At 34.5% G+C, this 26,341-nt stretch overlaps 4 protein-coding genes across 4 annotated transcripts; 1 reads left to right on the forward strand and 3 right to left on the reverse strand.

The window, feature by feature from the left end:
- Window positions 1-338: 338 nt before the first annotated feature.
- Window positions 339-2,405, forward strand: LOC139854131 (uncharacterized). The gene is made up of 3 exons (XM_071843454.1): window positions 339-1,327; window positions 1,450-1,684; window positions 2,187-2,405. The coding sequence occupies exons 1-3, from the start codon at window positions 339-341 to the stop codon at window positions 2,403-2,405; spliced, it is 1,443 nt and encodes a 480-aa protein (XP_071699555.1).
- Window positions 2,406-2,937: 532 nt separating this feature from the next.
- On the reverse strand, window positions 2,938-4,425 carry LOC139853007 (protein ELC-like). The gene has a single exon (XM_071842374.1). It carries the CDS (start codon window positions 4,347-4,349, stop codon window positions 3,129-3,131), a length of 1,221 nt encoding a protein of 406 aa, XP_071698475.1. The 5' UTR covers window positions 4,350-4,425; the 3' UTR covers window positions 2,938-3,128.
- A 14,128-nt stretch (window positions 4,426-18,553) lies between these two features.
- LOC139852064 (mavicyanin-like) lies at window positions 18,554-19,860 on the reverse strand. Its single transcript, XM_071841282.1, has 2 exons — window positions 19,701-19,860; window positions 18,554-18,945 (listed from the first exon to the last, which is right to left on the reverse strand). Exons 1-2 carry the CDS (start codon window positions 19,858-19,860, stop codon window positions 18,554-18,556), a joined length of 552 nt encoding a protein of 183 aa, XP_071697383.1.
- Window positions 19,861-21,601: 1,741 nt separating this feature from the next.
- On the reverse strand, window positions 21,602-25,862 carry LOC139855497 (RGG repeats nuclear RNA binding protein A-like). Its single transcript, XM_071844725.1, has 7 exons — window positions 25,458-25,862; window positions 24,795-25,113; window positions 24,579-24,644; window positions 23,306-23,438; window positions 22,929-23,087; window positions 22,727-22,783; window positions 21,602-22,099 (listed from the first exon to the last, which is right to left on the reverse strand). The coding sequence occupies exons 1-7, from the start codon at window positions 25,639-25,641 to the stop codon at window positions 21,908-21,910; spliced, it is 1,110 nt and encodes a 369-aa protein (XP_071700826.1). The 5' UTR covers window positions 25,642-25,862; the 3' UTR covers window positions 21,602-21,907.
- Window positions 25,863-26,341: the final 479 nt, after the last annotated feature.

The following is a 26,341-nucleotide window of genomic DNA, read 5'->3' on the forward strand; positions in this document are numbered from 1 at the left end:
AAATATGTATTCGTGGTAAAAGTTGTTATTTAATTAGTGTCATTTTGTTTCTAGTTAATTAATTGAAGGCTGTTCATTTTTCTTCAACCCTTATGTTGGCGCCACCATTGAATCCAACGCAGAATCCGCTTCGTTTTCCATTTTCTTCTCTTTATGAATCTCGTGGTTTGTGGACAAAACTCTGATCACAATTTCATCAAAAGAATCTTGTTTTAGTATCAAAATCTTCCCATAAATATCGAAAAGATATAACAAAAATCTTGACAAATAAACAACAATCTCATAAACAAATTCATTAACAATCTCTTGATGCATTTATCTTTTAATTCACAGATGTAATGCATCAAATAGAACCCGAAAAACTTATCGGAAAAGATAGCAACGTTGTCTCTTCCGATCGCAACACAACAATTTCTTCTTCATTGTTATTAGTATTACCATCACCTAATGATCATAAGAGTAACAATTTGACTACAAAGGTGACAAATGCAAACCTTGATCATGATGATCAACACGAAATCATAATCGGCAATGATCTAAATCCGCCTTCTAAATCTCCAACCGACTTATCTTCCAATAATTCGACTCTAAAACATTACCTTAAACGGTTTTCTGGTACCAAAACTGTTGTAACTCACGTCCTAAATCGTCTACATTACCTTAGACGCCTTCAAACTCACCTTCGTTTAATCATTTTATTATCGCTCCCATTTTTCTACTTTTTAGTATCTCACCCAAGTCATTCATTCGTACTTGATTTTTTATCCGCTTTAGCATTTTCGTCAGCGTTACTATTTTCTCTAAATCTTGGCCTTCCTCAACTGCCTTCGATTCGTATGTTACTTGCACGATCGTTTCCAATTACGTTACACTCATCCACTCATACTTCAAAACCTCCATTGCCCGTGTTTTGGTCAATCGGGTCAAAACCAAAAGGGAAAACAAAGAGGGTGAATTCGGGGTGTTGGGTCCAAGCGTATAGTAACGGTGATGTTTATGAAGGTGAGTTTCATAAAGGTAAGTGTTCGGGTTGTGGTGTTTATTATTATTACATGAGTGGACGATACGAAGGTGATTGGATAGATGGAATGTATGACGGTTATGGGGTTGAAACGTGGGTTAAAGGAAGTCGATATAGAGGGCAATATAGGCAAGGGTTAAGGCATGGGTTGGGTGTTTATAGGTTTTATACGGGTGATGTTTATGCGGGTGAATGGTCTAATGGTCGTAGCCATGGATGCGGTGTTCATAGTTGTGAAGATGGTAGTCAGTATGCTGGTGAGTTTAAATGGGGTGTTAAACATGGTCTTGGTTACTACCATTTCAGGTACGATACAAGTATTTAGTTTTTGGTGTTTGGATCATATGTGCATGATCAAAAGATTTATGAGCCATGTCACATGGCATTTATAGTAGATTTGTATATTGAAATTCTGTTTGCTTTTGTAGAAATCGAGATGCATATGCTGGAGAATATTTTGCGGACAAAATGCATGGTTTTGGAGTGTATAGCTTTGCAAATGGGCATAGATATGAAGGATCATGGCACGAAGGAAAAAGGCAAGGATTCGGAGTTTATACTTTCAGAAATGGGGAAACGCGGTCAGGACACTGGCAAAATGGTGTTCTTGAGATTTCACCACCGCTTCCTGATTATCGTAGTAAAGTACTTAATGCTGTTCAGGTAACCCTTCTGTCAATATTTGTACTTCTTATGTTTTTTCTTTTTTGAATGGCGGTTATATAAGTCACTGAGGCATACGAACGCGATGCCAAAACTCACCCACCTGATCCTTACCTGGAACGAACATTACAGTCTTACCGCCCATCAGGAGGAAACCCACACGATGAATCTATACAGGCATCGCGTGTGGTAAAACCCCCTCAGGTGAGGGTCGAACGCAAGACGTCCGCAACCTCCGAGGCCCATGAAATGGGCGATAACCTCAAGAAATATTTTGTAGTTCATAGGGATCGAAACCCTGACCTCCCGGTCATCACCAATACACCTAACACCTTGAAGTGTTTATTCTTATGTTGTATTTGTTATTATGCTTCGGAAATTGGTAGGTTCGACCCTTCGACCCATCATAAAAAGGTGATTCGAGCTCATGTTTTTTTAACCACCTTATTGCTAGTATCTTCCTACTTTTGAGACTAGCTTCCATTTTTTGTTACAATATCAGGAAGCACGGCGAGCAGCAGAGAAAGCGTGTGACGCAGCTGGGAAAATGGAGGAACGAGTGAACAATGTGGTGATCTCCGCCAATCGATCAGCCAATGCTGCTCGAGTAGCTGCAATCAAAGCAGTACAAAGACAAATGCACCAAAGACGAAACAGTGACGAGCTTCCTATCCCCATTGTGCAAAACCTTCATAACCTACCAACCCAATTGACCATTTGATATGCAAATCGTTTTCATGTTTGTACATTTCACCCAATGTATTATCAAGTAGTTAAGTAGATTATAGACATCTAGTGAACTCCTATCAAAATCATCTGTAAATTCTATACCTGGTTTTAAGCTGTAATATACAAGAGCATTAATGGATTGAAATTCCAAAACTTAATAATTTTCAAAGTTCACACTTGAACAGGAAGATTAGTCTTTCAACTTGTTTATACAGATACTATACTAACAGAAAGTTACGAGTTTACAGACACAGTACGCAACAAATATAATATGTTCCTGTAATTTGAGCCCTACAAGTGTGCCAAGAAACACAAACGGAAATGTTTAGGATACCATATACATAGGTAAATATACTGAGTCTTCAACATGGAACACTATACCAGAGATACTGGAAGAATACTAAGAGTCAAATTGATGAAGTGAGGTAGGTCAACAAATGTTCTAACTATATTTTTTCTACCTATTTCATCCTACAGAGGCAATAATTATGGAAATATAAGATTGAACAGAAATAATTATGGCAATAAAGATAATATTTTTCTTAGTTCTATAAGAAGTTTTCTAATAAGTACGTAATACAATTTCAATAAAATTGCAACCTTTACATGTAACAGATTAAACACGTTGAATAAATAAAAAGAATGAGATCGATCAACTTGCTAATAAGATCAAGTTTCACATACCGCAAAACACGAAAATCAACTGGGTCACTACTCAAACAGCATAAGGAGGTGCTCTAGATGCCATAGTAGTCACATGAGCTTGCATCTGAGCAGCCCGAACTTTCACACACGTTGCACGCTGAAAAAACTGTTCACGTGATAATAACCTCACATTTCTCAAATAAAGATCAACGGGTATCGACCCATTTTGTACCGCTTTATCCAAAGCATAAATCACATCTTCAATAGCAAGATCAGTTGCTGTACACTCTAACATCTGTTTCGATAACGTATGACACGGTTCAAACGAATCATCAACATCATTCACAACATTCCCACCTAATTTACCCTCATTTTCTCTAACCCAACCTTCTAACACATCAGTATTCATCAAAACCATCTGTAATTGCTGCTCTAAACCCTCCTTTTCGGACTGCATTACTCGCAACCCATTCGATAACTCTTCTTCTCGTTGCCGTAACACCGCCTGCGCACTAAACATCCCTTCCATTTCAACCTCCCTTTTCTTCCTCAACTCCTCAACATCCACATGCATATTTTCAACCAATTTACTAATCGCATTGCGCCGATAAACCTCGTTCGGATCCTCTGTCACCGTACTCGCGGAGCTCACGGCACCGCTCCCGTACGGCGACGGCGGATACGATCGTGGAGGTATCGCTGGCCGTATTGATCCCGATCCTGATCCCGCATTAAAACTAGGATTCAAATTAGGGTTAGGGTTTGTAGCAGTTAAATTAGGGTTAGGGTTAGGGTTTTGTCTCCGTTGCGAATACAAGGGTGGATCAATACCGAAATAATGCGACAAATTACGAGCTAATTCAACTAAATTAGAGCTAGGATAAACCCAATTTTGTAAATAAGGGATTGTAACTAAACCTGAAGGACTGACAAAAGCGTGCTGACGTTTGATGATCATATCGCGCGTGGGGTTCACGTAGACGAAGGGCGGGTGGCGAGGGTAAGTTTCCGTAAGCCAGATGACAACGGGGATGTTGTAAGTTACGGTTTGAAAGACCATCGGAATTGTGCCGTCGGATTGAAGGAGGTTAACGGAACGGCCATCGTTATGAGTGAAAGTAGCGGTTTTAGGGTGAAGAGAAGGGTAGGATTCAGAGAGTGCAACGAGGTGGTTACGGATTAACCATTTAACGTCTTCGGAGTATGGGAGGGATTGTGGGCCCCGTTGGGAGAGGCCGGAACTGAGGAATTGTTGTATGTATTGGGCGGTTGATGACGGTGGGTGCACCATTTTATCGGTCGGTGAATATTGATTTGATTTCAGGGATGGAAGGTTTCAGAGGAGACTTTTTATTGGATTTTGGGTTTTTGTATGATGACTTAACGAGGTGAATTTGCGCGTTTTAGAATTTGTAATTTTTAAGATGTGAATTACTACCTTATTTTAATTTTATTATATTTAATATTAATAATTATAATTATTAGTTATTACTCTCTTGTCTCAAAAACAGTCGGTTAATCATCATAGTGGTGGTGACATGGTAAGACCCTTACCTTCCAATGTGGAGGTCAAGGGTTCGATTCCAGGCACCCACAAAGTTATTCTCTATCATGGCCATATTGGTTCGCCTGCAATGACTCTGGGCTGCTCGCAAAGCGGATGGTCGCCTTGGGATTAGTCAGTTATAAAATACAGTTAAATAGCCAGGTTACAAAAAATCAAAAAAAAAAAAAACAGTCCGTTTTAACTTTTTATCAAATTAAAAATATAATAATAATAATAATAATAATAATAATAATAATAATGTGACTAATTTGTTATTCATTTAATGTAGTTTTAAAGAGTAACTAATAAATTAATTGTTATATTTAAAGTTAAATTTTCAAAATTGAAAGGGACATAATTGAAACTTTAATGATATTTAATGATTATTTACAAAAATAAACAATAATTTTGAGACGAACAAACATAGAAATGTGGACAAGTTTTCTGGAACGAAGGTATTAATTATTATTTTTATTTCAAAAAACATAACCTTATATATAACCATATACTACTTTCATTAAGGATGAAAAAAAACCTAAAAGAAATAATAAAACTCGACAAACTAAACAAACAACCAAAACATAAGAAAACGAACAATGAAACACCTTCAAGGCACTCCAAGCTTTCCCGCCCAGTGAAGCTTTTTTCCCTCTACACCTAAGCCTTTTCAACTTGCCTTCAACTTTCTCGAAACTCACAGATTTGTTCGACTGATTAGAAAACAATTAAGCTTTTGGCGAACTAAACAAGAAAGACTTTGAAGATCCCACAGGTTTTCCTTCAACCAAAAGCGACGAACTAAAGAAGAAAGTAACCATATCAAACGACGAACCCTCGTCTACAACATCACCCTCGACATCCAAATTCCGTAGAAAAAAAATCACCATCTATACCCGACCAATCTTAACCATTACCACATCGGAATTGCTAATTATTATTTAGATAAAAAATAGGAAGAATAAAAAATATCATTATTACATTATGCTTTTGTTCGATTAACAATTTTACCTCTTACTTTTATCTATTCATTTGTCTTACATGCATAAATAAAATGCATAAAAGTTTTTAAATTATTTTTATCAATTTATTGAATTGAATAATTAATCGAGGACATTTCAAAAAGAAAATAATACACATTGGGGAACCTAAGAAGTATGTTTTAACTCGCATGTTATAAAGTGTGCCTTAGGTCTCAAATAAAAATACTAAGACATGCGATTTTTTACAATCTATTCGATTTAATATTAGTCATGTTTTAGTCCGGCGAAATTACGGATTATGCACTAGTAGTAATTAAATATTAATTATTAATTAATAATTATTATAATCAAGTAGGGGTGTTCATCGGTTCGGTTTTCAGTTTGTTCGGTTTATTCGGTTTTGAAATTTTTTTAGGCAAAACCGAAAACCGAACCGAAAACCGAATTCAAAGTTAAAACCGAACCAAACCGAAAACCGAATTCAAATTCGGATTTGGTTCGGTTTTCGGTTAAAACCGAATATTATGAAAAAACTGAGAACGTTGGTAGTTTAATTGTGGCGTTACTGATGTCTTAGTTATTTATATCCTAAAACAATGACGTATTATTAAATTATCAAGAATTCGATGATTTATTAATATTTATAGCTTAATTATGACGTTTACTGCTTCTGTTATTAAGAAGAAGAAATAATAATTTAAGTAACATAATTATAATGTGAGCTACCAAATCTTCATATGGGTGAGAATATATTTTATTGATTGAATCTCAAATTATAATGACACTAAAACATAAATATACAAATTAAATATATAAAAATTTTGAATTCGGTTTTGAAATCGGTTTTCGGTTAAACCGAATTCAGAATTTTCAAAACCGAAAACCGAACCGAAAACCGAATTCAAATTCGGTTTCGGTTTGACTCGATCCGAAAACCGTTTATCAAATTCGGTTTGGTTTTTTTCCGGTTTGGTTTCGGTTTGGTTTTCGGGTTCCACGGTTTCAAACCAAATACTGACCACCCCTATAATCAAGAAGTATTTTAGTTATGTATTCAAAATATGGGAATTTCAAATTATTTCTTTTTATAAAATTAATCACAAATACATATTTTAATTTATTTATTTTTTTGTCATTTTACACTATTCGTTCGAACGAATTCGCACTGTTGGTCCCGACTAACAACAAGAAATATTTTAGAGGGGTAAACACAATTCTTTTGCTAATTAATATATTTTGTAAATAGTTAAGTATAATTTAGCAAATCAAATTATCAAAAGTCCAAGTAATTTTCAACTTATTCTATTATTGATTAAAATCTCAAAGAATCACGGTTATCTTGTAGCGGAAGAGATAACCGGTTGATACAGATTACACTTTGATAGGTCAGACACACTGATAGTTTATATAAGTTTTTACAGGTTCAAGTTAATTTAAATCCCACATAAAACATTAGTGGAGTTGATTATTTATAGAGTCTATTAACATGTAAATGTTCTATTGTCCGCTGTTTAGATGGATGTTTGTATTTCAGACGACAAATCAGTCCATGACAAGGCCTATTCTACTTTAAACACACTGTTTAAGACCTCACGGCATATTGTGACAGTGATTGGGCCAACAACAAAATGTCAAGAAGATCAGTCTCAGGATTTTGTATATTTCTGGGCTCCAATCTACTTTCATGGAAGTCAAAGAACCAAACAGTCGTCTCAAGATCATTAACAGAAGAAGAGTACAGATGAATCTACTATAGCATTGGCCTGGTTAAACTGCTTACTACAAGACTTTCACATCAAAAAGTCAACACCTATTTCCATTTATTGTGAGAATTGATGATGTAGCGTGAGGGTACGAAATAGTATTATTTTTAATACAAAATACTACAAAATATGACACAAGTTTTATTAATTTACGGATGGGATATACCTAAACCTTGCTACAACACTATAGGCAGTGTACCTAATCGTAGAGTAGTGTAGTTTTTAGTAAGTCCGGTTCGTTCCACAGGGAGCTGGTGATACTTACTATATTTTTAACTATATTTATACAAAATATATATAATTATATAAGTAGTAATATTATTATAAAAGGGGGGTTTTACCGTTTAATGACCGGTTTGTCGATTCTATATTTTAAGCGTAAAGATAAATGACGATAATTAAAGTGCGTAAAATAATGACAATAAATAAAATGACAGTAAATAAAATTGCGAGTAATAAAATGACAGTAAATAAAGATACGATGAGAAATATAATAAAAGAATTATGCTTATTTAAACTTCCGTAATCATGATGTTTGACGTGTTGATTTTAATTTATTACCATGGGTTAATTGTCCTTTGTCCTGGTTTATTTGATACGTCTATCTAGTTTTTGTCCATAATAGTCCATCGGTCATAAAAATAAAGTGCGAGTATCCTCGTCAAATTACCCTTATACCCGAAGTCAAATATTCCAACTGATTAAGGATTTAAACTGTGACGCAGTTATCACTTCTGTCAACAATTACACCAGTTATCACTGTATGTAATCCACCCCTGTTTTAATTAGTTTATGAATATTAATTCATCCACTTGATCAGAATGAATAATCAATTACCCAACCCAATTGATTAATTAAATGATTATAACAGATTCCATATGAACATCACTAAATAGGACAACCATAATCATTATTAATTATTAGGTTAATTAATTTGAAGATAGGTTCGACAGACTCCAATGAGTTGTCACTCAATTAGACAATACCCCCCATCTATTAATAGTCAATAGTTCAATTTCCACAAGTGTCGGTCTTTTGCCCAAACCTTAATTATGGTCCAAAGTTCAATAACCCCTTCTTAATATTTTAGCCCAACATCACGATTACTTCGGCTCAAATAAGCATAATAATAACTTAGTTACGATACATTAATTTAAAAAGGAAGAACATAACTTACAATGATTATTTATAGCGTAGCGTTACACGGACAGAGTTTCGACTTACACACTCAAACGATCTCTATCATAAATCTTATTATTATCATAATTTAAACTTAAAATTAAGATTATTGTTATATCTTATTACATTAACATTATGATAGAGATATAGAATATAGATATTGATAATTGATATTGATATTTGATCGGATAAAAAAAAAATAGAAAAGTTGATCGAAAAAAGGTCTCTCTAATTTTGATCGTCAATCATCCTTTTATAGCGAAATTAGAAATTGATTTTTCATTTACGACCCCTGAACTATGCTCAATTAACAACTTTTTATTATTTAATATTATTCTTATTATGAATTATTTAAATATTATATTTTATTCTTGTGCATAGTTGACTCGTAATTTTTACACCGTTGCGTCGAGCGCTGAAAGTTGGTTCATGTCCCAGTTTCGGATTTTCGAACGTCCTTGCGTACTATTTAATATCTTGTACTTTGCGTTTTGTAACTTGTACTCTTGTCATTTTTAGACGTTCTTCATCAATAATTTGAACCTTTTTTATTGTATCTTGTACTTTTGAGCTTTTTGGACCTTTGTGTCTTCAATTCGTCGTTTTCGCCTTTTGTCTTCGCACTTATTTAAAATAAACGAATATTACTTGAAAATGGAACAATTGCAACTAAAATCTTGTCTTTCTTGGGGGATTTTGCTATGAAATATATGTTCCTTTTTAGCCTTATCAATATCCCCACACTTGAGCGTTGTTTGTCCTCAAGCAATACAGTCTTGAAATAATATAATACATCACACGAATCACTTCTTTATTCTTCACACTTTGTACATCAGTGATTTTGATAGAGCGGTATAAACAATGATATTAACAATAGAACCATGGTTAAAGGTGGGTGTGTCATCCACAGTTGCCTTGGGTTTAGGTCAACGACACTTACAATCAAATAGCCGATTTACTTTCGGTTTCCAAAGCAAAGTGCACATTTGAAAGGCGGTTTACAGTCCCACATGACTATAAAAATGTAGATCCTTTAGGAAATTGGATCTTTATGAAAACATTTGATCTTTTAAAAATTCAAGCTAGATTTTACCCTAGACAAGTTTTCTGATTTGACCCACCATCGGTGTTGCAAAATATATTTGTGGATCAATATTTTGGCTAAAAACATTTAGGTTCGTGTAATCCACTGCTATCCCGGTATCGGAAAGCACACATCCAATTTACTTGTTCCGTATATTACCTTTCGGTAAACTACCGTCCGGTTGTAAAGGAAAGCGATGAACAAGAAACTGTTAAGGCAATGTCCCGTGACATGCATTTGATTATGGTCTAAAAACGTGTCGGATGCTAGTACTATCCTTGGTAGGAGCAATAGTAAAGATCATCCTATAATTTTTCGGTCTGGCACAAGGTCCTGTCTCCGACCATGCTATGCAACCACCGTTCTTACGGTTGACACCCGATTTGGTTCAGGTGACCTAATGAATTCCAGGTGAATTCCTAGGATTTTACGTTCAATGGTAATGAACGCATTGAAAATGGGTTTTCAGAAAACAAATCGGTTTGTATTTTTGATCAAAATATTTTCTCGTTCAAGCTCGAGTTTAGATATCATTGAATTCCATGAGTTTGAATTCTCAATCTTTAAGGTCAATCTCAAGGATTGAGTAATATCAGTCTTAAAAGCTGATTTTTAATCTTTTAAGGAGATTATCCTTTCTGGGGATCTGATTCATTAGTCTTATCAAGCTAATTTGCACGGTGCCTCCCCATTGTACGAGATAAATCCTTCTCATGGTTAGGATAAATCTAACCACTTGGCGACCCTGTTTGATGCTGAGGTCCGTGGATTTCCTGCTGATTTTAGAGATGACTTTTCTAGATTTTTCGTCAACCTACAGCTGGTCTGAACGACAACTTCATGACCTAAATCAAGAAGCGCGTGTCTTTTTCGGAAGACTTTACTTCCTTCAAATGATGGAATTGATTCATCGTGTAGATCCATCTATTCTTTCAAATATATTACAGTAAATCGGGTAAAACTGATTAGTATCATCCAAAACAAAAGTACCTGCAATAATCTTGTACAAAGATATGTGATAGATAGTTTTTAATTGAATAACTTGGTACATTCTCCCCACACTTAGTTTCTTTCTTTGCCTTTTTATTCTCCTTTATTCCATTTTAAATGAATTCAAGCATTTTAGGTTGTTTCTCAATTTATGTCCTTTTCGAGGTAACGATAATTTCGGTATTATCACCTAGTTTTCACCGTTCATAAATATGTATAAACATGATTTTGACTTCATTTAATTGAAAATTTTTCAAATTTTCACAAAATTTGGCAAATAAACCAAGTATAAACCTGAGAGAATTTATAACCCTTCCCCACACTTAAGATCATGCAATGCCCTCATTTGCATGAAATCAGACTATAATTTAAATTCATGAGGGTGATTAGCGTAGAAAAGTGATTAAAAATACCGAGTTTGCAAACATATTGTTATTTCACATTTGATTTTTTGCGTCTTGTCAAAATCAGTAGCTTTTGCTGAACTTCATGACAGTCTTTGAAAGTGCGCTGTTTTACCCTGTTGTGTACATAACATAAAATACAAACATATATATACATATTTTTGAAGTTTGGTATATAACCCCACGTTCAAAAATTTATAAAATATAATATTTTTGGCATACTTTAGATCAATAATATTAAAAATAATGATAACAAAATTTGTCGCCCTGCCATTGGGTAAAGCAATTTCGGCTTAATGACCTAGTCTTCAACTCACGACGAATTTTAGAAATCATTTTTTTCAACTTAATGAATTAAAGTAAATTTTGTTTTTAAAATTCACACAAAACTTAAATTAAAAAAAACATATTAATTTTATATAAAACCTACAAAACAAAAATTCAGAATGGAGGGAGAAAACTAGTTCTTTAGTGTCTGCTAGTGGAAAAGACCACTCGGATTCCATTCTCGGAACTACACGAGAACAGAACAACTAACTCTAGATAGCATTTTCTTTTTAGAACACTTGAATCTCCCCACACTTAGGTAGCTGTGGTGTCAAAATTGTGATTAACTTCATCGTCAATTTCTCTTGGTCCATAATCAACTTGCATATCTGTGACTTTCTCTTTAAGCCATTGGTCGGATTCCTGTGTAATATCCACAATTTCAACTAGCTTCACCTTTTCTTTAGGCGATAGATTGGATACTAACCGGTTACATAACTTAAAGTTCCCCTTGGTTATAGCATCGCGAATCCGTTTAATAAGTTTCTTCATTGAACTATTAATAACGGGATTATCTAATTTCGTATCAACAACGGGGTCCTTTGTTATTGGGTTATCATTAGGTGTTACTTCATTTTTCCCACACTTAGGCGTTTCATTATTGCTAAGCACTGCCGTTGGAGTTGGTAAAACAACATGGTTATTACCAATCGTTTTTATTGGTTCAACGATTTTGGTTGGTGGAGGTTTAGATTTTCGAATCATAAAGGTGATCGATTTGTCACCACTTTTAAGTGTCATTCTTCCATTTCCTACATCAAATAACGCCCCGGTGAACGCAAAGAATGGCCGACCTAAAATTAGAGGAATGTTTGGGTCCTCTTCTATGTCAATGACAATGAATTCGACTAGAAAGGTTAAATTGCCTACTTGAATGGGTAGGTTGTTAGCAATTCCAACTGGGTGCTTAATGGTTTGATCAAGGAGTCGAACACTCATATCAGTTGGACTTAACTTACCTACTCCTAATCTCTTATATAAGGAAAGAGGCATAACACTCACACTTGCACCTAAATCTGCCAATGCATCATACATGACACAATCACTAAGTAGACAAGGAACAATAAATTCACCCGGATCACCTACTCTAGGTGGAGGTTTTGGTGGAACTGTCTTCACCGGGTTTACTTCTACGGCTTTTGTTTCTTGTACTTTCTTATTCTTTTTCTTCTTCTTCTTTCCAGAAGTATCACAATCTTTATTTCTTATTACTTGCTCATACTCAACTCCTTTTCTTGGAAACGGGATGGGTGGTTTGTATGGTGTCACCACTGGCTTTACATACTCGGGTGGTGGTGGTGATGTAACTTCTTCATTGTTACTCACATCTAGAACCTTCCCATCTTCTGGAACTGGTTTTTCAGAATTTGTTGACACCATATTAACATTCTCTTTCCGATGATTTACTTTAGTATTACTCGGTAGCTTTCCTTGTTCCCTCTCACTCATCATGCTAGCAAGAGTACCTACGTGTTTTTCTAGATTCAAAATGGAAGCTTGTTGAGTTCTTAATGACTGATCAAACCTCTCGTTCGTTTGGGTTTGAGTTTCAATAAATTGTGTTTGAGATTCAACTAGCTTGAATACCACGTCTTCCATATTTGACTTTTTCTCTTCAGTTTGTTGTTGTGGTTTATATAAGCCAGGTCTTTGTTGATTGAAAGTGTTGTTTTGAGTTGGTTGGTTATTCGGACCTTGTTGGTTATACCAGTTATTTTCGGGTCCTTTTGGATTGTAAAGAATGTTTTGATTTCGATTGAAGTTTAGCTTTGGCGGTTGATAATTATTTTGATAATTATTTCCCGGCCTTTGGTTCATATAGAAAACATTCTCTCGTTGTTCCATGGTTGGTTCAATGTGACAATCTTTCAATAAGTGTGGTCCACCGCATAGCTCACAACTGATTCGTATTGCGTGAATATCTTTATTCATCTTTTCCATTCTTCTTTCGAACGCATCTATTTTTGCGGAAACGGAATCAAAGTCATGGCTAGAATCGGCTCTAGCCGCTTTAGATGATCGAAAGATATCTTTTTCTTGGTGCCACTCATGCGAGTGGGAGGCTGTGTTATCAATAATTTTGTAAGCTTCAGTTGCGGTTTTCTTCATAATGGATCCACCGGCTGTTATGTCGATGTCTTTTCGTGTAGCAACGTTGACACCTTGGTAGAATATTTGTACTATTTGGTAAGTGTCTAAACCGTATTGAGGACATCCTCTCAACATCCTTCCGAATCTTGTCCACGCCTCATATAATGTTTCATTTGGCTTTTGCGTGAACGTAACAATTTTTCCTTGAAGTCTCACGGCTTTGGATGCCGGAAAGAATCGTTTAAGAAATTTTTCAACTAAAACATCCCATGTGTCAATCACCCCTTCAGGTAACGATTCTAACCAATCTTTGGCTTCTCCCTTTAAAGTCCAGGGAAACAACATGAGATAGATCTGCTCATCTTCCACTTCTCGGATTTTGAATAGTGTACAAATTCTATTAAACGTACGAAGATGTTCGTTTGGGTCTTCATTCGGCGCACCACTGAATTGGCATTGGTTAGTTACCATGTGTAGAATTTGTCCTTTGATTTCATAATCTGGCGCATTAACTTCTGGCTTAATAATGGCGTGACCTTGGCCAGTTCGTTTAGCTCTCATTCGGTCTTCCATACTTAGAGGTTCTAGATTTTCCATGATTGGATTTGTTGTATCCGAATCACTAGAGGATTCTGATTTAATGGTTTCTTCCTCAACAATCTCTGTTTGAATGATTGGCAGTTCCGGAGGAATAATTAGTGGATCAGGATCTCGGAATTGTCCCCGAGTATTCTCCGGATTCTCAATTGTGAGGTTGGTTTCAAAAACTGGATTATCGGAAATTTGAGTTTGAGTATTTGGTCGATTTGATGACGATTCTAAAGAAAAATCAACGGCGGCGATATTTGCTAAATGTCTTGATCGAGTTACAGGTGGTGAACGTATGACCGGCGGCGAACGTCTTGCTCGGTGCATTCACAGAATATCCTATTAGTTATAAAAATAATAAGAAAAACTTAAATAAGCTATCCAATTAATAGACTTTTCTGATTTTTGCCCACGTTTCGAATAGCCAAAAGATGCAGCAGAGGGGCAGGATTCGTTTGGTCTCAATATAATTGAGGACTGTTTGGCTCCAACAACCCGTTCCACGTACAAATCCAACTATTACTACGAACCAGAAAAATGTCAACGTCTATTAACTTAACCGTTTAAATAATTTTTCTTTCCATTTGGAGAATTAGATAAGAAATAGAGAAAATTTTAAGTCCTAAAAACTAGAGCGTCGAGAAATAAGAAAGAAAAAGATTGCGCGTCGAAAAGTGTCGAAAAATAAAAAAAATTGAAAAATAGGCGTCGTAAAAGAAAAATAAGAAAGTAGCGCGAAAAATGGCGTCGCAAAATTCTAAAGCACCTAAATCTTAGTCTAAGGAAAGCACTTAAGGGATTTTACGGCAAATCTAAAATACTAAAAATTAAAACTATAACTACGAACTAAGAAATATATAACAAAAAAAAAATAAAACTTACAAAATATAAGGTATTATCTAAGAATATAAAAATAGATTTCTAACTTACAAATTTAAACTACAAGTTTAAAATACGAGTATAACTTAAACTTAAAATAAACTATAAGTTAAAAGAAAACAATAAAAATAAAGTTTTTTTTTTTTTACTATAGAATATCTTATATATTTAAATATTTATCTATATGTCATTTGGAACCTTGCCAATTATTGTCAAATTGTCTAGATCCGTAAATTTCCCATTTGCCTACATATTTTCAGCCCTCCGCACCGACAGTTTCACGTGGTTACGAAAACCTAATACTGTGATTGCCAAGATCAATCTGATTTGTAAAAAAAAAATATTATTATTTTATATATATATTACACCGTAATTGTAGAATGACAAGAATTAATGTTAGCCACACAAGAATTAGATGAGTAGTTCGATGCTTAAGTTTTGGTGTGGTCCACTAGTCACGAAAAGAAAGAAGAGGAAAAAGAGAGCACTACATCATTTCAGTGTAACTCTTGTTCTCTTTTATTTCTATTTTTAATTTACAATTACAATTAGAACAATACTACAACAAAAGAGAAATGATATCAATTAAAACTTACCTCTTACTAAAATTTTAACAAAATTTATATTTAAAGGACAAGTGTCCCCGAAATTACTTTTTTTTATATGGCGTGTTAAGTTGTGGTTTGGTGCATTTATCGGTGATAAATATATAGATCGAATTACACATTTACATGCACGTGATAGCTAGTGTGACAAGGATAACCTAAAGGATAAGATCAAACATTTTTTAATATTATATTACGGTGTGTATCATTTTTGCTGTTTTCACCAAACCACACTACTACTAGTCACAGGGCTGAAGGGACTGCTAAAGGCAATAGTAAAAGAGAAAAAAAAAAAATTCTTCATCATCGTTTTTTTTTACAAATATAAATTAAAAATATAGCGTTTTTTCGATCCCCCGGCAGCGGCGCCAAAAACTTGATGATGTAGCGTGAGGGTACGAAATAGTATTATTTTTAATACAAAATACTACAAAATATGACACAAGTTTTATTAATTTACGGATGGGATATACCTAAACCTTGCTACAACACTATAGGCAGTGTACCTAATCGTAGAGTAGTGTAGTTTTTAGTAAGTCCGGTTCGTTCCACAGGGAGCTGGTGATACTTACTATATTTTTAACTATATTTATACAAAATATATATAATTATATAAGTAGTAATATTATTATAAAAGGGGGGTTTTACCGTTTAATGACCGGTTTGTCGATTCTATATTTTAAGCGTAAAGATAAATGACGATAATTAAAGTGCGTAAAATAATGACAATAAATAAAATGACAGTAAATAAAATTGCGAGTAATAAAATGACAGTAAATAAAGATACGATGAGAAATATAATAAAAGAATTATGCTTATTTAAACTTCCGTAATCATGATGTTTGACGTGTTGATTTTAATTTATTACCATGGGTTAATTGTCCTTTGTCCTGGTTTATTTGATACGTCTATCTAGTTTTTGTCCATAATAGTCCATCGGTCATAAAAATAAAGTGCGAGTATCCTCGTCAAATTACCCTTATACCCGAAGTCAAATATTCCAACTGATTAAGGATTTAAACTGTGACGCAGTTATCACTTCTGTCAACAATTACACCAGTTATCACTGTATGTAATCCACCCCTGTTTTAATTAGTTTATGAATATTAATTCATCCACTTGATCAGAATGAATAATCAATTACCCAACCCAATTGATTAATTAAATGATTATAACAGATTCCATATGAACATCACTAAATAGGACAACCATAATCATTATTAATTATTAGGTTAATTAATTTGAAGATAGGTTCGACAGACTCCAATGAGTTGTCACTCAATTAGACAATACCCCCCATCTATTAATAGTCAATAGTTCAATTTCCACAAGTGTCGGTCTTTTGCCCAAACCTTAATTATGGTCCAAAGTTCAATAACCCCTTCTTAATATTTTAGCCCAACATCACGATTACTTCGGCTCAAATAAGCATAATAATAACTTAGTTACGATACATTAATTTAAAAAGGAAGAACATAACTTACAATGATTATTTATAGCGTAGCGTTACACGGACAGAGTTTCGACTTACACACTCAAACGATCTCTATCATAAATCTTATTATTATCATAATTTAAACTTAAAATTAAGATTATTGTTATATCTTATTACATTAACATTATGATAGAGATATAGAATATAGATATTGATAATTGATATTGATATTTGATCGGATAAAAAAAAAATAGAAAAGTTGATCGAAAAAAGGTCTCTCTAATTTTGATCGTCAATCATCCTTTCGAAATTAGAAATTGATTTTTCATTTACGACCCCTGAACTATGCTCAATTAACAACTTTTTATTATTTAATATTATTCTTATTATGAATTATTTAAATATTATATTTTATTCTTGTGCATAGTTGACTCGTAATTTTTACACCGTTGCGTCGAGCGCTGAAAGTTGGTTCATGTCCCGGTTTCGGATTTTCGAACGTCCTTGCGTACTATTTAATATCTTGTACTTTGCGTTTTGTAACTTGTACTCTTGTCATTTTTAGACGTTCTTCATCAATAATTTGAACCTTTTTTATTGTATCTTGTACTTTTGAGCTTTTTGGACCTTTGTGTCTTCAATTCGTCGTTTTCGCCTTTTGTCTTCGCACTTATTTAAAATAAACGAATATTACTTGAAAATGGAACAATTGCAACTAAAATCTTGTCTTTCTTGGGGGATTTTGCTATGAAATATATGTTCCTTTTTAGCCTTATCAAGAATGGATCTATTATAGCGTTGGCCTCCAATCTCGTTCAACATGCTCGAACCAAGCATATTGAAATAGATTGTCATTCTGTATGTAAGAGATAAGATCAAACTTGGTGCTGTTCAACCAGAAGTTAAACAGAAGTTAGCAATTGACCAGCAAACTGCACCCTCTCCAACTAATCAACATCAGATCAACTTGATACAAGCCTGCATAGGACGATTAACTTCTCAGCAATACAACCACCATGCCAAAGCATTTACTTATTGTACCGTGATGAAAATTACTTAGGGTTGTTAGAAGTTGTTGGAAAATTTGTTAGTGGCAATTAAGTGCCTATTTTTTCCTTTAGCTCATTTCATAGCTTATATATTGTACATCATGTCATCTCTCATTTTCAAGTTCAATTACATTTCCAAATCTCCCAATTTCGTTTCACTATATTCATTGTTAATCAAATTTGTTAATCTAACAATTGTTTGATTCATTGCTTTTGAAAGTGAATCAATTTTTGTTATTCACTTTATAGTTGCTTATGAAGTGAGAAGTTAACTTGTTTATTTAACTGCTATAGAATGTAAAGGTAACATATATTCATTTATTGTTAATCTAACAATGGTTCCATTGCTTTTGAAAGTGAATTAATATGTTATTACTGTCACAATTTTGATTAACTTTATAAGTTTTTTACTCAATGTTTACAGAATGCAAACATTTTTCACCAAATGATAAACTACACAAACCAAAATACAGATGCCACAGTGAAGAAAAAAAATATTACATACAAACAAAGAAGAAAAAAGAAAATCACAGAAGTCTTAATCATGAAAACAAAACAAATGCATTGCCTCTTTCCTAGCACATGACTGCAAACAATGGTGCCATGATCAACAAAATCCCAATCGTCATCACCGTATTCGCACTATTGCCCTGACCGTTATTAGATTTGGAAGGCGTAGTCGTAGAAGGTGTAGTTGACGTCGGTGTGGTGGACGGTGTGGTGGATGGTGTGGTAGACGGTGTGGTGGACGGTGTGGCAGAGCTTGAAGATCCCACATTGATTGCGAGTTTCATCCCCGAACTGCAGTGGCCAAATGATGGACAAGCAAAGTACATTGGGCCTGGTTGTGTTAGTTGAATTGTCGTTGAGCCGCCTGTGTGTGATTGGATCGCGTTGCTTGTGTCACAATTATCATAATCCGATTTAGACAGAACGTCCACACCGTGACTGCTAGAGTAACTGAAAACTGCCAAGAAACAATTGTATTGTAATAATATATGAATGAATTCAAGTAGTGTTGAGTGGGGTCAGTTAATCGCACCGAATGTACATGTGAATCATTTAGCATTCAGCGCGTTTATCACTAAATGTACATGTGAATCATTTAGCATTCAGCGCGTTTATCACTAATTAAATGTTGATTCAACATTTAGCGCGTTTGTCGCAGCTAAATGTGAATCATTCAACATTGAGTGTGTTTGTTTGTGGCATCCACAAATTATATATAGTATAGTTCTGTATTATTATTCAGGAATACATTGCTTTTATATAAAGACGTCGCCGAATTTCAGTTCATAACCTAAATTGGCGCTTAGGCTGCGTTTGGTAAAACTGAATGATTTAGCGCTGAATGGTTCATAGTCTGAATGATTCGATGTCTCTAAATAAACTTGGTTGTGAATAAAAATAAGTTGTTTGATAATCATACATTGTTTTTTTACATGTTTGTTATCTGGTTATGATATGAGGGTATTACAAAAAATTAGGTGGTTAATGGTTAAGAGAATGTTTCAACTCCGAATGGTTCAACAGTGAAACTGAACCATTAAGTATCATATGTCATTTAGAGTCAGAAACAAACGCATTGAATGCTCCAATATTCAATGTTGAACATTCAATCAAGAGGTAAACAGACACCCTTAATTTCACTTCATTTGTAGTTTGGCAGTTGCACTTTAACATGATAGTAAAATAAAACCAAATTATAATCAGAAAACTTACGAAGTGTGTCCCCGACGTTAAACGTGTTACTTGCAGCCCAAGTAGTATAATCTCCGAAATTGGTCCAACCATTGCTATCACCGACGATGTGTTGCACCGCATAAACTGATGGCGCCGCAATGGCTAATATTGAAATAAGATAGAATTTAACCATTGCCATAGATAACTAGATTTATGTGTAAGGTTAAGTTGTGGAAGCTAGTGTTGTGGTTGTGACTAAATCAATGAACAAAAGTATTCTTATATATAGGCACAAAATTGAGCTAATTTTATAGTTAACACGTCATCATTAAACTATAGATAACTAAAATAAATGGTTTCATAATGTATATGTAGCAGATGGAATATTTGACTATTTCATGCATACTTGCTACTAACTTTATTTCATGCATACTTGCTACTAACTCTTACCTAATGCCCTTTTAATAAAAATAGATCTAACCCACTCCTTGCCCACAAAAAGGTCATAAACCATATATTGCCTATATGAAGCATAGGTTTATAAAATTCTGAGAGTAAACTGTCTACACTGCCATTCTACTCTCCCCTATATGAAACTATAACGATTAAATAGAAGTAAATAATAATTAAATAAGAGTATTTTTCTAAATTACTTTGCTCAATATACTTTAAACCTAACTATGAAATGTATAGTTATCGGTTATCACCTATATTATGCAAGAAAACATGCCCTTATAAAATATATGTATTTATCCCGGTTCAGTATTGGTTAGTTTATTTTAAGATTTATCGGGTTGTTAGGGGAGGCTCGTCGATATAGTTTTTGTATAGATTGTTGATTTCTAGGTGCGAGCTTTTTGTTTCCCCCGTTCTCTTGTATCCTCTGTTGAAGGCGTTTTCTTTTGAAAAACAACCTCGTTTCTAGTTTCTATACGAGTTTTAGTTATTTTTGAAGAAAGGATATATGTATTTATCAGTTATCACATATATACACCTAAGACCTAAGTTGAAATTATTTGAATGGCCTAATCCGGATTTGGTTGGTAATTGGTAAAAAGATGCACCAACCATATATTATCATCTTGAGGTTGCTTCCTATAATTATTAATTGGTCGTTTTTTTGTTTTATTTTCTCACGAGAAGCTAGAAATTTATTAAAAATTAAACATTTTAGTGTTGAATTAGGTTTATAATTGTGTAATTATGTATGTGTAATATAATTACAACTTTTATGAGCAATTTAACAAGTGGCAAAGTAATTGGCCATGACCATGACTCACATCTAAAATATCCAAACTCCTTTTATAAGCTAATATTCATCTAAAAATTTAAACAGAACTTGCTTCTAGAGTGTATTCTCAACTCATATTCATCTTCATACAACATTCAATGTTCTGGTCTACTAGCTAAACGCAAAAGAACTATATTTTAATATTAAATAGAGACATAGTTAGATTTTTAAATGGTTGTAAAGCAATAAACCCAATTGCAGCTCAAGTTAAGCTTGTTAGCTCGAAGAAGAAGGGGACACTCAAGTTTATAACAAACAATTAAATTTGTTCACCCACCGATGTGGGATCCCAAACCCAACTAATGAGGATCATTGCATTAAGTTCCAACACATGGGACTCAAAATGTTGAAGCGGACACAAGATGGGCCAATCAACTTGGACAATTGGGTCAGAGCCTTTAGGAATGACATGTAAAACTTCTGCGGAACTCGCAAGATCAAATGTGCAATGGGTTGCCAAGGTGGCGAAAACCAACGCCCATTTTTTGAGTCATGCAGCGTTGCCCAACGGCTTCCTTGGGTGTGGGTGGGATTTCCACAGAAGGAGCACCGTACATTTCCAGATATTCTTCGGGTGTGTGCCGAAAGATTTACCATTGCTCATCTCTAAAACAACATCAATATTCAAGAAAGTATAGACATATCAAACAAGCTAAAACTGTCATCAATCTATTCCATAACAAAAATGAAGTAAAAAGTATCTCAAAGTAACAACTTAATTAGTCTCCCGAAACATCCTATAAATTAGAGAATATAACAATAATAAATAAAAAAAAACTCAACATCTCTAAAAAGAAGACTGACACAAATACATAAAGCACACAAATAAGAAACGAAATTTACACTTTCAAGACGTTTTCGAATACATAGAACAACTCCATTATTCTAGTATGCTTCTGCCATTCTAAAAGTGTTTGATAAAGATGATGACAGGAGAAAGTAGAGACCAAGCGATTCACTTGCCACCTAAAGTAGGAAAGTGACTTGGATCTTCGATTTTTGGGGCTTCAGGAGCGTAGCTTGATGAACCACCTTGGTTGTAACGTCCACCTCCTCCACCTCTAGGGCCCCGCCCACGTCCACGACCACCAGAAGTGTAGGTTTTTTCACCCGCAGCAGGTTTCAAAAACTCATTGATGCTGAGAGACTGCAAAAAAAAATGCCGAAACAAAAAGTAGAATATTAGGTAAATGCAATTTAAGTAGTTTACTTATAAATCAGGGTCAACTATTTACAAAACAATGACTTTAATAACGGATAAAAGAATATTTGGGTCAGCCAGCACCCCCCGGCCTCGCATGTAATGGGCCTACACAAGAAATATTGCATGTACTGAACCTAACTGCCCCGCCCATTTTGACACCTATGAAACCTATGGATTAATTACATATAGGTGCCAGATAGCACCGTTATCTTAACAACATTAACTGGGTTCACACCGACCAAACTTTAATAATTCGATTACAAAAACAAGGGAAAACTCGGACTGCAAAAGTTTAAATTAGTTGAGGCCCACAAAATGGTCACAAAATATAGATATGATTACTCTCTACAATTGAAAGTCACACAAATGTTTTCAGCAGCTAACACCTTCTAAATTTTTTCATTAATAATACTAGATTAGCATTTAGTTTTTATGACCTTATCCAATACAGAGTACGTTAGTTATCCTAAAAGCTCACAGCTTTAACATTTACCCATTGAACCCGCACCCAATTCAAAGGTATCCAAAGGTAAAAGAACGATATCCACACGCTCGAATGAAGTGCATTACCTTCTTGGCTCTCTCTTCTTTCTCAGCAATCTCTTTACGCTTATCCTTGTCCGACCCCTATTACATGATCAATTCAAAGAAACTGGTCAATACAATGTAACAAGTGCCACGTCTAGATCCTTTAGAGTTTTAGTATAATTGTTGATCGAGAATTTAAAACCAAATATATATACGAAGATTTGGAAAAAATTTAAAACCGTACCAATTTAGCAAATATCTCATCGTTGCTCTTCTTGTTGGAGAGCGGCTGCATGGATGCAAGCTCCTTGTCAACTTCCACCTTCCTTTCTTCAGTCTTAAGGGCCTCTAACGTTTTCCTCTTATCCTCAAGAACCTTTTGATATTCTTCAAGAGTCATCTCCTGAATTAAAAAAAAAAAAAAAAAACATCAGTATACATATAGATACACAAAGTAAACCAAAACAATGCCAATAAGCAACATAGAAATATATAAAAAAAATGCCGTCATTGAAGATAGATTTCCGTATTTTAGCTTTGTGCTTGTTTTATTGCCATTAATAGATACATAGCAATTGCGAACCAAAACAAAACTTTGTATCGTATAAACAGATAAATCACCTTTTTCTCGGGCTCTTTGTCCTCAGCTTCATTTGCAGCATTTTCCTTTTTCTCGTCTGCAGCCTCTTCCTCTGGCACTGGCTTATCAGAACCCACAGTTTTCTCCCCTTCAATCACAGCTTCCTCGATCTCCCTATGAGGAAGCATAGTAAACATTAAACATCAATATTTAAATATTAATAATAATTATATATTATAATATAATTTATAATTATAATTTATAATTATAACTAATAATAACAACAAAAACGAAACAAGTAAAGTTTACAACTTCAACCTATTCTACCGACTTGAGTTATTTGGTATATATCATTATATCACTAATGTCAATTGGGTAAACTAAAATAGTTGAAAAAAGTGTCAGAAACATGTCAAAAGTCGCCCAAAGTGTTTTTTCAAAGCAGATGACCTACCAAAACAAACGATCACCTACTATTAAAATCAAAACAGATATAATGATATTGTTAATACAGTTTATACTTAATACTTAATACTTATAAGCAGTGTTGTAAATCTCCTTATTTCTCCCCGAGATCTCTCCGAGATCTCGTTTTTGGAAGGCCGCCGAGATCTCGTTTTTGGAAGGCCGCCGAGACGAGATGTCCATCTCCCGAGATTTCTCGATCAACAGGGTCAAACTTGGTCAAAGCCACGATTTCTCGAAATTTCTTGCTCATTTCTCATAAAATCTCGCAATTTTTCGGATTTTCTCGCTCATTTCTTGGATTTTCTTGTATACATATATTGATTTACTTGTATATTTATATATCAAAAAAACTAAAGAGTCAACGTTCGAGATCTCCTCGATATTTTTTTCGAGATGCCGAGATCTCCCAAAAAAAAAGTCCAAACGAGATCTCCCCCGAGAACCGAGATCTCCAACCTTGCTTATAAGGTAGTACTACTAAATTTCAACTTGCAGGTCAACACAGCCAATCTAACCAATTTCAAACTATCAAAATTTACTCATTTTAACCTAAACACGTACTCCCCCCGTCCCAATTAGATAGTCCTGGTTTCCTTTTTTGTCTTTTTTGTCTGTCCCAAATTAATAGTCCACTTCCATAAATAGATGAGAATAATTGGTTGAAATACTTTTATATCCTTACTTTATTTAAATAAGACAAAAATGTAGTAGTAAAAGGGGTAAAAGTGGAAAGTAGACAAATAAGTACATGTGTCAGTCACTTTTTCACTTTTGTTTAAATTGTGTGTTTTTTGTCTACGGACTATTAACAAGTAATTAGCCAATAGTTTAAAGAAGGTAAAATACTGAGTAATTTCATCAGACGGAGTTCCCCAGTTGCCGCGACCAGATCCCTCTCGCTTGAACTCATTCCTACACAGAGTATAACAAGTGATTGATATAACACAAAGCATAGCAACACTTGCAATCAAGTAATCCAAAAAAATTAAAAAACTCAACTAAAAAACAACATATAACATAAAGATTATCAAACAAACTAAGAACAAGTGGAATGAACTTTACCCTCGACCAGTCCCGCTGCGACGTTCATACGGTCGATGTTGACGATCACCATCCTCCAAATCTCCATTAGTAAAACCGCCACGTCGTGCACCGCGAAAACCACCACGGGGAGCACCATAACCACCACGTCTCTCATTGCCCTTCCCAGAGTCAGACTCATCAACAGCACCTTGATCCCCAGATACCCCTCTGTTACCGAATGAATTATCATTGCTACCCGGGTCCCTATTATAACCACCACCACCACGACCCCGCCCATACCCACGGCCACCACCACCACCACGTCCTCCACGTCCACCTTCGTTTCTAGCCTCTCTCACTGCTCAAAAAATATTCTTTCATACATCAGAAAGAATCTAAATAACACATTACAGATTTGAACATTGTTAATTTTTAAACTATTGCAGTTAATTTTTATATATTAATCAGTACATAAACTTAATCAATAGATGTTATTATAGCCAATGACTCCCCAAAAATAATTTTTTAAGTAAATTCATATACTTATATGTTTGATTTATTTAGTGCTAATGATTGTTATATTAATTTGATATTAATTAATAATAATAAGAACAAAACATATAGTAGCATACCAAAATATAAATCAAAATTCAAGCTTTAATCATATGAATAAATAAAATTAATTGCATATAAATGTCTTACCAGCTTGAGCCGGAGGAAGCGGCTTGGACGGAAGCTTAGCCGACGGCTTAGTAACAGCCGATTTAGCAGCCGGAGTATCGACTTGAGTCTTTTTAACAGGTGCAGAAGCAATCTTCTGCACAAGTTGTGACACGTCATCGTTATCATCACCTCCTAGCAAATCAAAAGGGTTCGCAGTCGCCATTTTTAATGGTTTGTTGTTTAAGAGTAAAAGTACTCTTTGATAAAAAGTTTAGTAACGGATGAATAACTAGTTCCAGTTGAAAATCGTCATGTTTGATTGAGATTATTATTGACTAATAAAAACCCTAATTTGATTGATTTTAGAATTGATATTTTGAGATAAAGGGGAAGAGATAGAGTAGAAGGGGTTTGGTGGAAACCCTAGCCGCAATGTAATGTCAGTGAATGTGAATGAGAATGCAAAGTACTCCGTATCTATCTTTACTATTTCAAGGTGCTAGTCTCACATTTTCTTACACCACTTTGACATTTTCTTGTAGAGGTAAATTCAGGGTTCTTTTTTACCTTTTTCTTCCAATATTAATTGGGAGGTGAACTATTTTTCAATCTATATATACTTCTGTTTGATAAACTCACAATTATACTTTTATTGAAATGGCTCGTGGAACTACGAGTTTGTTTAAACGAAATTGTTTAATGATATGTTTACCTTTTTCTTGTCGCTCTGAAATCATACGTATCAGATATCCAGTTTGCATCATAGTGACCTTCGATCACTGCAGGATATCAGTTATATTGCAGCCCGTAATCCCCAGTGTATCCCAAGTATTGGAATGTAACCTAGTTATACAACTCCAGTGAGACGTACTAGAATCACTCGTGCATCTACTTAGCTTGCTTACAACATATGATAAGTTGGG

This window comes from Rutidosis leptorrhynchoides, chromosome 6 (genome assembly GCF_046630445.1).
Source record: "Rutidosis leptorrhynchoides isolate AG116_Rl617_1_P2 chromosome 6, CSIRO_AGI_Rlap_v1, whole genome shotgun sequence".
Classification (NCBI taxonomy): domain Eukaryota; kingdom Viridiplantae; phylum Streptophyta; class Magnoliopsida; order Asterales; family Asteraceae; genus Rutidosis; species Rutidosis leptorrhynchoides.